The 15,668-nt window shown below is 26.5% G+C and overlaps 1 protein-coding gene across 2 annotated transcripts in view; it reads left to right on the plus strand.

Annotated features, from left to right (window-relative positions):
- The window catches only part of acj6 (abnormal chemosensory protein 6), a 140,714-nt gene extending 125,280 nt beyond the window's left edge, over positions 1–15,434 (plus strand). Inside the window, exon 4 of one of the 2 annotated variants that reach the window (XM_088187588.1) lies at positions 14,544–15,434. In XM_088187588.1, coding sequence (XP_088043714.1) covers positions 14,544–15,284 — 741 coding nt within the window. In that variant the 3' untranslated portion in view covers positions 15,285–15,434. The remainder of the gene's footprint in view (positions 1–14,543) is intronic. The other variant, XM_088187589.1, reaches the window with a different exon arrangement.
- Positions 15,435–15,668: the final 234 nt, after the last annotated feature.

The raw sequence follows: 15,668 nt of genomic DNA on the forward strand, positions 1-15,668 counted from the left end.
CTAAATAAACATACTAAACAGAGTGTCAATATCGGAATAGACAAAAAGAAACGTGTTTTTCTAAAAACAAAATATAAATTAGTAGTGCATAATATTTACTGAATAATAAAAAATCAAAAACAAGCTTTTATTGGTGAAAGTAATATATTTCGATATTGGAAGTCAGACTTGCATGTGGCTAAAAATTAGCATGCAAGTCAGAGTTTCAAAAATAAATTACATAAATTAACTGTTTTTTTTTCTGAAAAAAAAATTCACAGATTACGGACTGAATCATAATAATTTTTATTTGTATTCTAGTAATAAATATAATAATAGTAAATAGCGCTACCATACAAAAATAAATTAGACTTACTTTTAGAATGCTTCTTTTTAGTCATATTTTTAATGTAAAGTACCACCTAAAAAAATAAAAACAATTAAAATTAAATTTATATTTTCATTTTTCTAACAACATTTCAAACTTACTTTTTCTGTACATGTAAATTAATTAATGCGTTATTTTATAGTACACATATTGCATTTTTTAGCAGACACATCTAAATTATATAAATAAGATTTTTTTGCTAAAAAATACAACATACATTTTTTTAAATTGTCTTTGTGCCATTAACATCGTTTTTTTAATAATACAGTAATTTTCTTGCAAAAAAATACAAAATAAGTGTGCATAATAATAAACTTTATTTATATTCTAACAGTAAAAATCATAATAGTAAAATAATTTCTACTACCGTTAAAAAATAAATTATACTTACTTTTAGAACACACTTTGCCACTTTTATATGAAATGTGAAAAAAATTACAAAAAATCAAATATCATGTTTTCGTAGGTAGAAATTGCATTTTCCGATAGTGATGAAATGTTTATTATGTAGATTAAGTGAACATTGCATTATGAATGACGATAATACTTACTGTTTATAGCTTTCAGACATTTTAGACGTGTATATCTATTTTTTTAAGTAATAAACTGTTAAATAGATTATGCTTTAGATCACTCATATGACCTTAAATTAAAGACAAAACTAATTAATAATTTTCAATAATCTTAACTATAGTTATATATTAAATAAATAATATTACCTGAAAGATAATTGTTGCGCAGAACCCAGATTGTCTATTGTAACTCTTACTACGCCATATAGAGCAAATAATTCCTAAAAAATAAAAATAAATTATTAGCACAGAAATCTTTTATTTTTCGAAACAACATGATTAACTTACTTTTCTTATTTAATATAATTCATTCTGTTAATTCAATACTTACTGAATCATAAAAAAAAATCAAAAACAATGCTTTTGTCGGTGAAAATTGTATACTCCAATAGTGAGAATCCGGCCTGCTTGTTGTTAAAAATAAACATGCAGATCAGATTGTCACGATTAGAATACACAATATATAATATGTTTATCTGAAAAACAAATGTTAAAATAAAGTTGCATTACTGAAGCGTTTATTTATATACAGGCAGTAAATAGCATAATAGTAAAAATAAACATTATTACTGTTCAAAAATAGATACGACTTACATTTAGAACACTCCGTGCCATATTCCTATAGAATAAGAAAATAACCGTAAAAAAAATCAAACAACATATATTTATCGGTGAAATTCATATACCTCGATTTTGACAATCCGACTTACATGTTGTCAAAAATTAACATTTAAGTCTGACGGCCAAAATTAGGTACACAAAATTAAGCAATTTTTTTCTTGAAAAATAAAATAAAATAAGTGTGCATTATAGTAATTATACTAACTTTAAGAACGAACCTTGCCACTTTTTGATGAAATGAGAAAATAATTACAAAAAATCAAATATCATGTTTTCGTCGGTAAAAATTGCATTTTCCGATAGTGATGAAATGTTTATTATGAAGGTAAAAATAAACATACTAAACAAATCATCAATATCGGAATACGCAAAATTAAACGTGTATTTCTGAAAAACAAAATATGACTATTCATGTGCATACTAATTACTTAATCATATAAAATAGCAAATAACATGGTTTCGTCGGTGAAAATTGCATATTCCAATATTGACAAAATGGATATTATGTAGTTTAAAATAAACATACTACCCAGATTGTCAATATCGGAATACGAAAAATAACATGTATTTCTGAAAAAAAATATAAAAATACATATGCATACTAATTACTTAATCATATAAAATATTAAATAACATGCTTTCGTCGGTGAAAATTGCATATTCCGATATTGACAAAATGGCTATTATGTAGTTAAAAATAAACATAATAGGCATATTGTCAATCTCGAAATACGCAAAATTGAACATGTTTTTCTGAAAAAATATATAAAAATATATATGCATACTAGTTACTTAATCATATAAAATATCAAATAACATGCTTTCGTCGGTGAAAATTGCATATTCCGATATTGACAAAATGGCTATTATGTAGTTAAAAGTAATCATAATAGGCATATTGTCAATCTCGGAATACGCAAAATTGAACATGTTTTTCTGAAAAGAATAATATAAAAATACATATGCATACTGATTATTTAATCACATAAAATATTAAATAACATGCTTTCGTCGGTGAAAATTAAATATTCCGATATTGATAATACCATTCTTATGTATTTCAAAATTAAAATACTAATCGAAGTGTCAATATCAAAATAAACTAAAAGAATCGTGTTTTTCTGAAAACAAAATTGAAATTAACTGTGCATAATACTTACTGAATCATAAAAAATTTAAATTACCAGCTTTTATCTGTGAAAATAATATATTTTGATATTAGAAGTCCGACTTGCATGTTGTTCAAAATAAACATGCAATTCAAGAGTTCCAAAATTAGAATATATTTATTAAATGTGTTTTTCTGAAAATCATTAAACACATTACTGACTGAATCATAAATTTTTTATATATATTCTAGTAATAAATATCATATTAGTAAATAGCGCTACTGTACAAAAATAGATTAGACTTACTTTTAGAATGCTTCTTTTTAGTCATAATTTTAAAAGTAAAGTAACACCTAAAAAAATAAAAACAATTGAAATTAAATTTATATTTTAATCTTTTTAACAACATGTTAAACTTACTTTTTCTGTACGAGTAAATTAATTTATGCGTTAGTTATAAAGTACATATATTGCATTTTTTAGCGGAGCATATCTAAATTATATAAATAGATTATGCTTCCGCTGAAAAATACAACATACATACTTTTAAAATAGTCGTTGTTCCATTAATATAGTTCTGAAAAATCTAAAATTAAGTATTGTATCAGTGTAAATTATATATTCCGATAAAAATAATTTTATTTGTAAGTTGTGTAAAATTTAAGCACACAAAAAAAAAATTAATGTCACAACATAAAAAAGTAAATAAGTTTTTCTGAAAGAAAAATTGCGTATTGAATGACGATAATACTCACTGTTTATAGCTTTCAGACATTTTAGACGTGTATATCTATTTTTTTAAGTAATAAACTATTAAATATATTGTGCTTTAGATCACTTATATGACCTTAAATTAAAGACAAAACTAATTAATAATTTTCAATAATCTTAATTATAGTTATATATTTAATAAATAATATTTCCTGAAAGATAATTGTTGCGCAGAACCCAAATTGTCTATTGTAACTCATACTACGCCATATAGAGCAAATAATTCCTAGAAAATAAAAATAAATTATTAGCACAAAAATCTTTTATTTTTCGAAACAACATGATTAACTTACTTTCTTATTTAATATAATTCATTCTGTTAATTCAATACTTACTGAATCATAAAAAAATCAAATAACATGTTTTTGTCGGTGAAAATTGTATACTCCAATAGTAACAATCGGACCTGTTTGTTGTTAAAAATAAACATGCAGATCACATTGTCACGATTGGAATACATAATATTAAATATGTTTATCTGAAAAACAAATGTTAAAATAAAGTTGCATTACTGAAGCGTTTATTTATATACAGGCAGTAAATAGCATAATAGTAAAAATATACATTATTACTGTTCAAAAATAGATACGACTTACATTTAGAACACTCCGTGCCATATTCCTATAGAATAAGAAAATAACCGTAAAAAAAATCAAACAACATATATTTATCGGTGAAATTCATATACCCCGATTTTGACAATCCGACTTACATGTTGTCAAAAATAAACATTTAAGTCTGACGGCCAAAATTAGGTACACAAAATTAAACATTTTCTTCTTGAAAAATAAAATAAGTGTGCATAATACTTACTGAGTCATAAAAATTTCAAATTACCAGCTTTTATCTGTGAAAATAATATATTTCGATACTAGAAGTCGGAATTGCGTGTTGTTCAAAATAAACATGCAATTCAAGAGTTCCAAAATTAGAATATATTTAATAAATGTGTTTTTCTGAAAATCATTAAGTACATTACTGACTAAATTATAATAATTTTTATATATATTCTAGTATTAAATATCATATTAGTAAATAGCACCACTGTACAAAAATAGATTAGACTTATTTTTAGAATGCTTGTTTTTAATCATATTTTTAAAAGTAAGGTACTACCTTAAAAAAATGAAAACAATTAAAATTAAATTTATATTTTAATCTTTTTAACATGTTAAACTTACTTTTTCTGTACAAGTAAATTAATTTATGTGTTGGTTATATAGTACATATATTGCATCTTTTAGCGGAGCATATATAAATTATATAAATAGATTAAGTAAAATTTAAGCACACAAATAAGAAGACCAATATCACAACATAAAAAAGTAAACAAGTTTTTCTGTAAGAAAAATTGCGTAATGAATGACGATAATACTTACTGTTTATAGCTTTCAGACATTTTAAACGTGTATATCTATTTTTTAAGTAATAAACTGTTAAATAGATTATGCTTTAGATCACTCATATGACCTTAAATTAAAGACAAAACTAATTAATAATTTTCAATAATCTTAACTATAGTTATATATTAAATAAATAATATTACCTGAAAGATAATTGTTGCGCAGAACCCAGATTGTCTATTGTAACTCTAACTACGCCATATAGAGCAAATAATTCCTAAAAAATAAAAATAAATTATTAGCACAGAAATCTTTTATTTTTCGAAACAACATAATTAACTTACTTTTCTTATTTAATATAATTCATTCTGTTAATTCAATACTTACTGAATCATAAAAAAAATCAAAAACAATGCTTTTGTCGGTGAAAATTGTATACTCCAATAGTGAGAATCGGGCCTGCTTGTTGTTAAAAATAAACATGCAGATCAGATTGTCACGATTAGAATACACAATATATAATATGTTTGTCTGAAAAACAAATGTTAAAATAAAGTTGCATTACTGAAGCGTTTATTTATATACAGGCAGTAAATAGCATAATAGTAAAAATAAACATTATTACTGTTCAAAAATAGATACGACTTACATTTAGAACACTCCGTGCCATATTCCTATAGAATAAGAAAATAACCGTAAAAAAAATCAAACAACATATATTTATCGGTGAAATTCATATACCCCGATTTTGACAATCCGACTTACATGTTGTCAAAAAACATTTAAGTCTGACGGCCAAAATTAGGTACACAAAATTAAACTTTTTTTTCTTAAAAAAAGAATAATAAAATAAGAGTGCATAATAATATATTTTATTTATATTCTAACAGTAAATATCATAATAGTAAAATAATTTCCATTACCGTATACACATAGATTATACTTTATTTTAGAACACACCTTGCCACTTTTTTATAAAATGAGAAAATAATTACAAAAAATCAAATATCGTGTTTTCGTCGGTGAAAATTGCATATTCCGATATTGACAAAATGGCTATTATGAAATTAAAAGTAAACATACTAGGCATAATGTCAATATCGGAATACGAAAAATTGAACATGTATTTCTGAAAAAATATATAAAAATATTTATGCATACTAATTACTTAATCATATAAAATATCAAATAACATGCTTTCGTCGTTGAAAATTGCATATTTCGATATTGACAAAATGGCTATTATATAGTTAAAAATAAACATATTAACCATATTGTCAATCTCGGAATACGGAAAATTGAACATGTTTTTCTAAAAAAAAATCTAAAAATACATGTGCATTACACATGTATTTTTAGATTTTTTATATTCTCTCAGTAATCATCATAATAGTAAATATAAATAGTGTTGTTGTTTAAAAATTTATTCGACTTACTTTTAGATCACTCCTTGCCACTCTTTAAATGAATGAGAAAATAACTGAAAAAAAAATCAAATAATATGCTTTTGCTGGTAAAAATTTTACCTAAAAATAAATACAATTAATATTAGTATGATATTTTTTTTACCAACATTTTAAACCTTCCTTTTTTATACAAGTATATTTGTAATATATATACTGTATTACGATAATCGTGCATCATTATAGTTGCTGGCATAATTTTCTTTCTTGCATAATTTTGAGTAATAGTCAATTGACGATATTTAGTATTCCATTATGAAATCATTCATAGCAAAAAGCAAATAATTTTATTTGCCTGCAAATTAGTTTTTATTTATAGCTTATTTTCTTCAATTCGTACTTATAGAATTGAAATAGTACCTAAAAAATAAAAACAACATAAATTTTATTTTTATTTTTAATCTTTTAACTTGCTTAACTTACCCTTATTGTTTATATAGTATTATTTAGCGGTACATGAAAAAATTATCACCTGCTAAAAATACAACAGGAATATTTTTATAAAATCTTGTAATTTTTCTATAGTAATTGTGCAATGTTATAAAATTATAAAATGAACACAGTTTTTTGATAGAAGCTATATATTCCGATATAAGTCATTTGAGATGTATCTAATAAAACAAAGATATAAATCAAAACACTTTAATCGGCACATATAAAATCTGAAAAAAAATGTAAATAAATTGTTCCTAATACTTACTGCATATATTAATATTATTATCGGCTGGAGAAAAAGTCGGCGAAATCTTTTATCGTAGTTGTTGTCCGTAAACAGCTTTTTTCTTTTAACTAGTAATTGTAGAAAAATACCTAAAAATAAAAACAATTTTAATTATAATATAATTTTATTTATTTTATATACATTTTGAACTTACCTTTTATTGAACAAGTAAATTATTTCCTTAAAAATAATTGTCCAAAAAATAGCTCGTACTATAGAAAGCTAAACAAAACTTTAAACATTTAGAGAATTGGAACTACATAAAAATTAAATTTTTTAAGTAACATGTTCCAACATACTTTTTACGTTAAAATCAATTTATTATTACATTGTTTTATATAGTACAGCTATTTTATTTTTTAGCAGTTTATATCATATTAGTATAAAAAAATTGGCATTACCGTTAAAAAACAAGAAGACATACGTTTAGCATGCTTTTTGCTGCTTTTCTATAGTATAAGAGAACAATTGTAAAGAAATATATTAGATAACTCACTTTTTTTGGTGAAAGTTATATATTTTATTATTAAGATACTGACTCGTACATTGTTATATATCAACGTAAAAGCCAGAATCTTAAAAACACAATATACACAATTAAACGTGTTTTTTTCTGAAAGAAAAATATTATAATAAATTTGTTACTTACCTACTGGTAATAGTTTCTAAAATTTGTTAGACTAATATACATATTATAATATATATATTTCGCTTGATAAACTGATGAATCGACTGAGCATCAAATCCCTTGCATGATCTAAAAATACAGATAGAGCTAATTAGTTATATTTAATATTTAATTTCAGAATCATTTATAGTAATTACGTAATCATTATACCTTAAAACAGTTGTTGCTTAGAAAAAATCTCGCCTTTTAAATTCGTACAATAAAAATCAATATTTTATTATTAAAGATGATTTACAATACATAAATATTTTAAATATGTTCCAACTTACTTTTCTTTTTAAGGTGAATTTATTTTTGCGTGGTTTTATAAAATACAGCTATTAATTTTTAGTGGTAATTTCATGATAATATAAAAAAAATGAGAAATACCATTAAAAATTAAGTAGCCATATTTCTTGAGTCTCACAGTAATGATATAAATTCATAAAGTCACTACAGAAACTATTTAAAAATACCTTTTGAGCGCTCTCTATTAATATTCTATGGAAGAGGAGCATAATTTTAAAATCACATATAAATTTAAAACAGTTTCGCTGTAGAAATAGATTTTAATATGAATGATTGGACAAGCATATTGTTAAAAATATAAACATACTTATCAGATCACCCTTATCAAAATCTAAAGTATTTTTCTGAAAGACAATAATAAAATGAAATGCATAATATTTTATATTTATTTCAGGTATTAAATGAATTTCTTTCCTGTATATTAGATTACTCGTAAAAGCCGTACTTGTAAAATCACAATGTTACCTAAAAAAAATTATTCAAAATTAGAATCATATTTTCACTTTTTCAGCAAAATGTTTAACCAACCTTACTTGTACAAGTTAATTTATTTTTGCGTATTATATTATATTTTTTAACAGAGTCTGTCAAAATTATATAAATAAATAATATCAATGCTAAAAAACATTAAACCTTTTTTTAAGAATTCTCTTTGAGATCTGTTTTTCTAAAGAATAAATAATAATATAAATATTAATTAGAGTAAAAAACATGTCAATTTATTAATGCGTTGGTTACATAGTACAGATATTATATTCTTCAGCTGGGCATATCGAAATAAAATATATAAATAGTGCCGCAGCTAAAGAATATAACAGATATACTTTAAAAATGGTCTCTATGATTTAATAACTGAGTTATTCTGCAATATAACATTTCAATTACATATTGTATAGGTGTAAGGTATATATTTTGATATTAGTGAAATAACTTGTATGTTGTAAAATAAACACATACAAATTAAATCACCATAATTAAAACATAAAAAATGTTACGTTTTATTATAAAAAAAAATGAAGAGTATAATACTTACTAATTATAGTTATAAAATCTGACGTGATTTTCTGTAAGAAAAAATGTAAAATAAATGTTCCGAATACTTACTGCATAAATTATTATTATTGTCGGCTGGAGAAATAGTCGGCGAAATTTTTTTGTTGTAGTTGTTGTCTGTAAACAGCTTTTATCTTTTAACTAGTAATTGTAGAAAAATACCTAAAAATAAATACAATTTAAATTATAATATAGTTTTATTTATTTTACATACATTTTGAACTTACCTTTTATTGAACAAGTAAATTATTTCTTTAAATATAGTTGTCCATGAAACAGCTCATACTATAGAAAACTAAATAAAACTTTAAAACCAATTTATTTTTATTTTGTTTTATAAAGTACAGCTATTTTATTTTTTAGCTGTTTATATTATTTTAGTATAAAAAAATTGGCATTATCGTTAAAAATCAAGAAGACATACTTTTAGCATGCTTTTTGCTGCTTTTCTATAGAATAAGAGAATAATTGTAAAGAAATATATTAGATAATTCACTTTTATTGCTGAAAGTCATATATTTTATTATTAGGATACTGACTCGTATATTGTTATATATTAACGTAAAAGCCAGAATCTTAAAAACACAATATACACAATTAAACGTGTTTTTTTCTAAAAGAAAAATATTATAATAAATTTGTTACTTACCTACTGGTTATAGTTTCTAAAATTTGTTAGACTAATATACATATTATAATATATATATATTTCGCTTGATAAACTGATGAATCGACTGAGCATCAAATCACTTGCATGATCTGAAAATACAGATAAAGCTAATTAGTTATATTTAATATTTAATTTCAGAATCATTTATAGTAATTACGTAATCATAATACCTTAAAACAGTTGTTGCTTAGAAAAAATCTCGCCTTTTAAATTCGTACAATAAAAATCAATATTTTATTATTAAACATGATTTACAATACATAAATATTTTAAATATGTTCCAACTTACTTTTCTTTTTAAGGTGAATTTATTTTTGCGTGGTTTTATAAAATACAGCTATTAATTTTTAGTGGTAATTTCATGATAATAAAAAAAAAATGAAAAATACCATTAAAAATTAAATAGACATATTTCTTGAGTCTCACAGTAATGATATAAATTCATAAAGTCACTACAGAAACTATTTAAAAATACATTTTGAGTGCTCTCTATTAATGTTCTATGGAAGAATAGCATAATTTTAAAATCACATATTAATTAGAAACGTTTTCGCTGTAGAAATAGATTTTAATAAGAATAAACGGACAAGTTTATTGTTAAAAATATAAACATACTTATCCGATTACCCTTATCAAAATCTAAAGTATTTTTCTTGTAAAATCACAATGTTACCTAAAAAAAAATTATTCAAAATTAAAATCATATTTTCACTTTTTCAGCAAAATGTTTAACCAACCTTACTTGTACAAGTTATTTTTGCGTATCATATATAGATATTGTATTTTTTAACAGAGTCTGTCAAAATTTTATAAATAAATAATATCAATGCTAAAAAATATAAAAGCTTATTTAAAGAATTCTCTTTGCGATCTGTTTTTCTGAAGAAAAAATAATAATAGAATATAAATAATATTCTTCGAAATAAAATAGATAAATAATACCTATAATAAATGGTCTCTATTACTTTAAAATAAAACTAAGTAATTTTGCAATATAACATTTTAATTACATATTGTATATGTGAAAGGTATATATTCTGATATTAGTAAAATAACTTGTATATTGTGAAAAAAACACATACAAACTAGATCACCAAAATCAAAACATATAAAATGTTACATCTTATTCTGAAAAAAAAATTAAGTGTATAATACTTACTAATTATAGTGCTTGACTAGATGTTTAATTGTAGTTGTAATTTTTTCAATGGATATTGTATTTCTTGCATAATCTCGAGTTACAAGCAAAGCCTATATGAATTTATTGAAATTTCAAATAAATTTAATTGCCTGAAAAGTAGTTGCTAATAACAGCTTATTTTTTTCTAATCGTACTACAAGCATAAAAATAGAAGCTAATAATAAAGAAAATTAAAATTAAATTTAAACTTTCACTTTCCTATTAACATATTAAACCCGCCGGTTTTTTAGAAGTATATTTATTTATTAGTTGCTTATATTGTACAGCTATCATATTTTTTAGCGAAGCCTAGCAAAATAATATAAAAAATTGACGTTGCTTGACTCTATACTAAGCTGAATTTTAAAAGAATTGTAAAATATATATTTATCTTGGAATATAAAAATTCTGTGCTTATGTTATTTGTCTTTTTATTTAAGATATGCGATAGCGTTATTTTTTTACAGAGCATGCGAAACTCAAATAGATGCTTCTATTCAATGTTTTGCTATAGAAAAACCAAAAAAGAACATTAAAAACTTATTTGTTTTACATTATTTTAAGGCGCTTAAAATATTAGTCAATAACTGTTTTATCATCAAGAGTGTTTTTCCACTAAATTTATTTTATATGGACGTATTTCGACCTATGGGTATATACATATATTTATATCCTATTGTGAGCTTATAGCCCTCGTCGTGTCATGTTTACTCTCCTTTTTCCTTTAGTCCAGTGAATGAATTCTGAAATAATATATGTAAAACACAAGTATGTGCATAAGTGACGAGAGTTGCACGCCTGTTTTCATTTCGGTTCGAGTGCTCTCGACGAAATGGCCACTTGAGTGTGGACCACTGGATAAGGGCATGGATAGTGATGGGGTGGCTCACAATGCGCTTTTCATATTGTATCTACATTTTTTTTAAATTCTAAACACTGACTATATAGTGGTGGCAATATGCTGTGCGTCGTTATTACAATGCATCGTTTTGTAGTATATCAAACACTCGTGCGAAAACCCTTTAACTTTAACCCACACTACTCGTCAGTGCAATATTTATTATCTGTGAGAGTTCATATTCAAAGATTATTTGCTTATTTATCATAAGATCCACCCCATACAATAGCTCTTCTTTTTCTGGTTTACGTAAACATTTTGGGTTACAAAGTAGTTTAATTTAATTATAAATATAATGAGAGATACATCTCTCTGCTTTAAAAAATATACAGCTTTTGAATAAATCAAATCGATTTGATTTTATATTTTTTAACTTTTTAATAATTGTATTTTTTGGCAAAATATTTTTAATCTTTATTTATTACACAATGAGTAATTTTTTTTTTGTTATTGATTTACTTTTCCCATATTCATCGTTTTAAAATAGCATTTCCTTTTCACTGTTTTCGTCGTCTAACCCATAGCAAATCACCATAATCATGTCAAGCAAATTGCTAGTTATAAACCAGCAATTGTTACACAAATGACGAGCACAATATTATTATACGACAATTACTGGACGATCTATTATAACGGCAAACGGTCCAAACGGTTGCCGACCACCCTATTGTACGTACATACAACATAAAACAAACCGATGTCCAAATTCCCATGAAATAACTTATTACTCATATTAATAACAGTCCCTTTTCTAGGAAACGGGGTTCATTAGTTTGCGACGACACATCGATTTTGCCCCAATATCTCGAACAATCGAGTCATGTGCCTCTCAAACGAAATACTTTATTTATATTCCAGTACATTTAACGAATAAATAGCCCTTAACTAAAATAATATTAATAATGATGATACTATATTAAAAATAGAGATAATTTTAATCGATGGGAAAATCGTGGGTTTTTATTTTATATTGTGAGCGAACATAATGATATTGATTATATGTGTCATAAATATATTTTGCATGAGATTATTTTAAGATAAATACTGCTCATTACTATTTATGATTAAATACGAATAATTTGAGTCAAGTCGACATGTATATCAGAGAAAGCACTTCTTTAAACTGCGTGTAAAATTTTAACACAACCCTGAGATTTTTTTTGGTAAATTTTATTTACTAGCGCTTTCGTTTGCAATGCTGTTCCATGATATGGCCAAATATATTTAATTTATGAAACTGCACATATCTATTTTCTAAGGAAATTTATGTATCTCACTATCTAAGTACACAGTTTTGCAGAATAATAAAAAATGATAATGTCGTGAATTTTCAGCAACATTCTGAAAATTCTTGACCATGGCATGAGTATCATTGTATATATATTTATATATATAATTTTAAACTATATCATCATTAAGGGTATTTCAAGTGTAATGTTGTCATTATTTTCAATAACTAAGCAAACATTCAGAGTTCGAATGCTCGTGAGATTCCCCGCTTAAAACACACAAATGTATTATGTGCGCGTGTGTATGTGTGTCGGTGCGTGCTCGTACATCTTCCATACCACTCCACCATACACGTGTGTGAGTGGTATGATTGACAAGATTGATTTTTGTGCTTTGGAGGGTCGAGAGGCGACAGCGGGCTAATGATGAAATATGTTCGGCGAGGGATCGCACGCAACCCCGTTTTAAAAGCGCTGGACACATATACACACGAAAGTGCGTAGGGAACTCTAGGGACACGCTCTGAATTATTTCACTTTGCGCTTGTTATCGCCCCCACCACGACTGTCCCTATCCACCTGCTATACATTCGATTGCTTACCTGCAGTTCTTCAAAATTAAGATATTGTTAATCAAAGGAACTATTGTTGCTACACACAATTTTTTTATGAACCCAAAAAAAACTGAACTAATACTTTTGCATTCAGAAACGTTAATCTCAACGAGACAAAAAGCCAAACATCTTTCTTTGATAAGATAAGAAGTGCGAATGCAATCTTTCGCCTATTACTCTCAACTTGTAAACATAGATATGTACTCATGAACTTTCTCAATTCTCCATTAGCTATTAGTTATTCAAATGCTGATCTTAATGTTATATTTTGTTGATCATCAGACTTTGCTACAGTGATGATTAAAACCCAGCCGACATTAAATCTAACAAAATTATGAGTACAAAAAAATATTAAAAATTATATTTTTAAGAAAGAGATATTAAAAAATTGTAACTTCCGTTTAGCGGGTACTTGCCATTATTTTATATTTCACAATTTTTAAAAATACAAGTGACAACCCTGACTTAATGATTTTATATTTGTCTGTATTTAATTAATTTATTTTTTTAGAATATTTTTTAATTTTTAATTTAAAACCAATGTGACAACCATGGCATATGTGTCTATAACACTAATATAGGGCATTTTATTGTATTCAATTAATAAATAAATTATTTTTTAAATATATATTTTATTTTTATATTTTTTAATTACTGTGTTTTTCTGGATAAATGTCAGTTAAAATGTATTTTTGATACAGTTTTTGATAAAAAATGCACGGCCGTATTAATAGTCCGCGGCGTTTAAAAGGTTAAGGAACATTGAAAGTTAAAAATGCTTTCTCGATTTGTGTGAATTCTTATAATAAATGTTTGTTTGTCTAAAAGCAACCGATTTTGACTTTTAAATATTTTTGTTCCATGGTATAATATGCATATTTAAACCCTACATCCTTCTATTTTACTTTTAGTATCCGCACCAGTTTAAGCCCCGAATTAACCATTCCTAACCGAAGTTCTTTTCGCAGATGGGACACCACGGGATGGAGGGTCTCGAGATGCTGGATCCGATCACCTCCTCTTCGATGACAACCCTGGCGCCCATGTCCGAAGGCAGCGGAGCGCACCACCAGCTTCATGGGTACGGCGCTATGAACCACATGATGTCCCACCACCACCACAGCGCCGGTCTAGCCGGAGCCGCCGGTCACCATCCGGCTCACCACGCAGCTCATCATCCAGCCGTTGCAGCAGGCCTTCATCCAGATACAGACACGGACCCTCGAGAGCTGGAAGCCTTCGCGGAGCGCTTCAAGCAGAGGCGCATCAAGCTGGGAGTCACCCAAGCGGACGTTGGCAAAGCGTTAGCCAACTTGAAGCTGCCCGGAGTGGGAGCTCTATCTCAAAGCACAATATGCAGATTCGAGAGCCTCACTCTATCTCACAACAACATGATAGCCTTAAAACCGATCTTACAAGCGTGGCTGGAAGAAGCGGAAGCGCAAGCTAAGAACAAGAGAAGAGATCCAGACGCGCCTAGCGTGCTTCCAGCTTGCGAAAAGAAACGAAAAAGAACTTCGATAGCGGCGCCGGAGAAGAGAAGCTTAGAAGCGTACTTCGCAGTCCAGCCGAGACCCTCTGGAGAGAAGATAGCTGCGATAGCCGAGAAACTAGATCTGAAAAAGAACGTGGTCAGGGTGTGGTTCTGTAACCAGCGCCAGAAACAGAAGCGGATGAAGTTCGCCGCGCAGCACTGACCAGGCAACAACGGGGGGGCCATCTTGGCATACCCTGGCTCCGGATACAACTACTAACTTCGAATGCAACCTAGCATCGCAGTGACAACCGACCTAAAATTCGGAACCAATTTCGCTCACCGGGGGAGGGGAAAAAAGACAAAAAATAAATATATATACATATATAAAAGTTAACAAATTAAAACTAAATAAATAATGTCGTAAAGTAAGTTTTTTACTAATCGTGAAGATGGAACGTGTAGAGGAGCCATTATGTCGTAAACTGACGTAATAATGACGCGTGTACAGATATTTACTAAAATATATATTAACGATAATAAATAAATCAAATAATATAAATAACGATAATGAAAAAAGGTACAATTTTCAATAAGTAAGTGTAAT

Source organism: Plectrocnemia conspersa, unplaced genomic scaffold (genome assembly GCF_051122295.1).
Source record: "Plectrocnemia conspersa isolate PC_06_02 unplaced genomic scaffold, ASM5112229v1 ptg000006l, whole genome shotgun sequence".
Lineage (NCBI taxonomy): Eukaryota > Metazoa > Arthropoda > Insecta > Trichoptera > Polycentropodidae > Plectrocnemia > Plectrocnemia conspersa.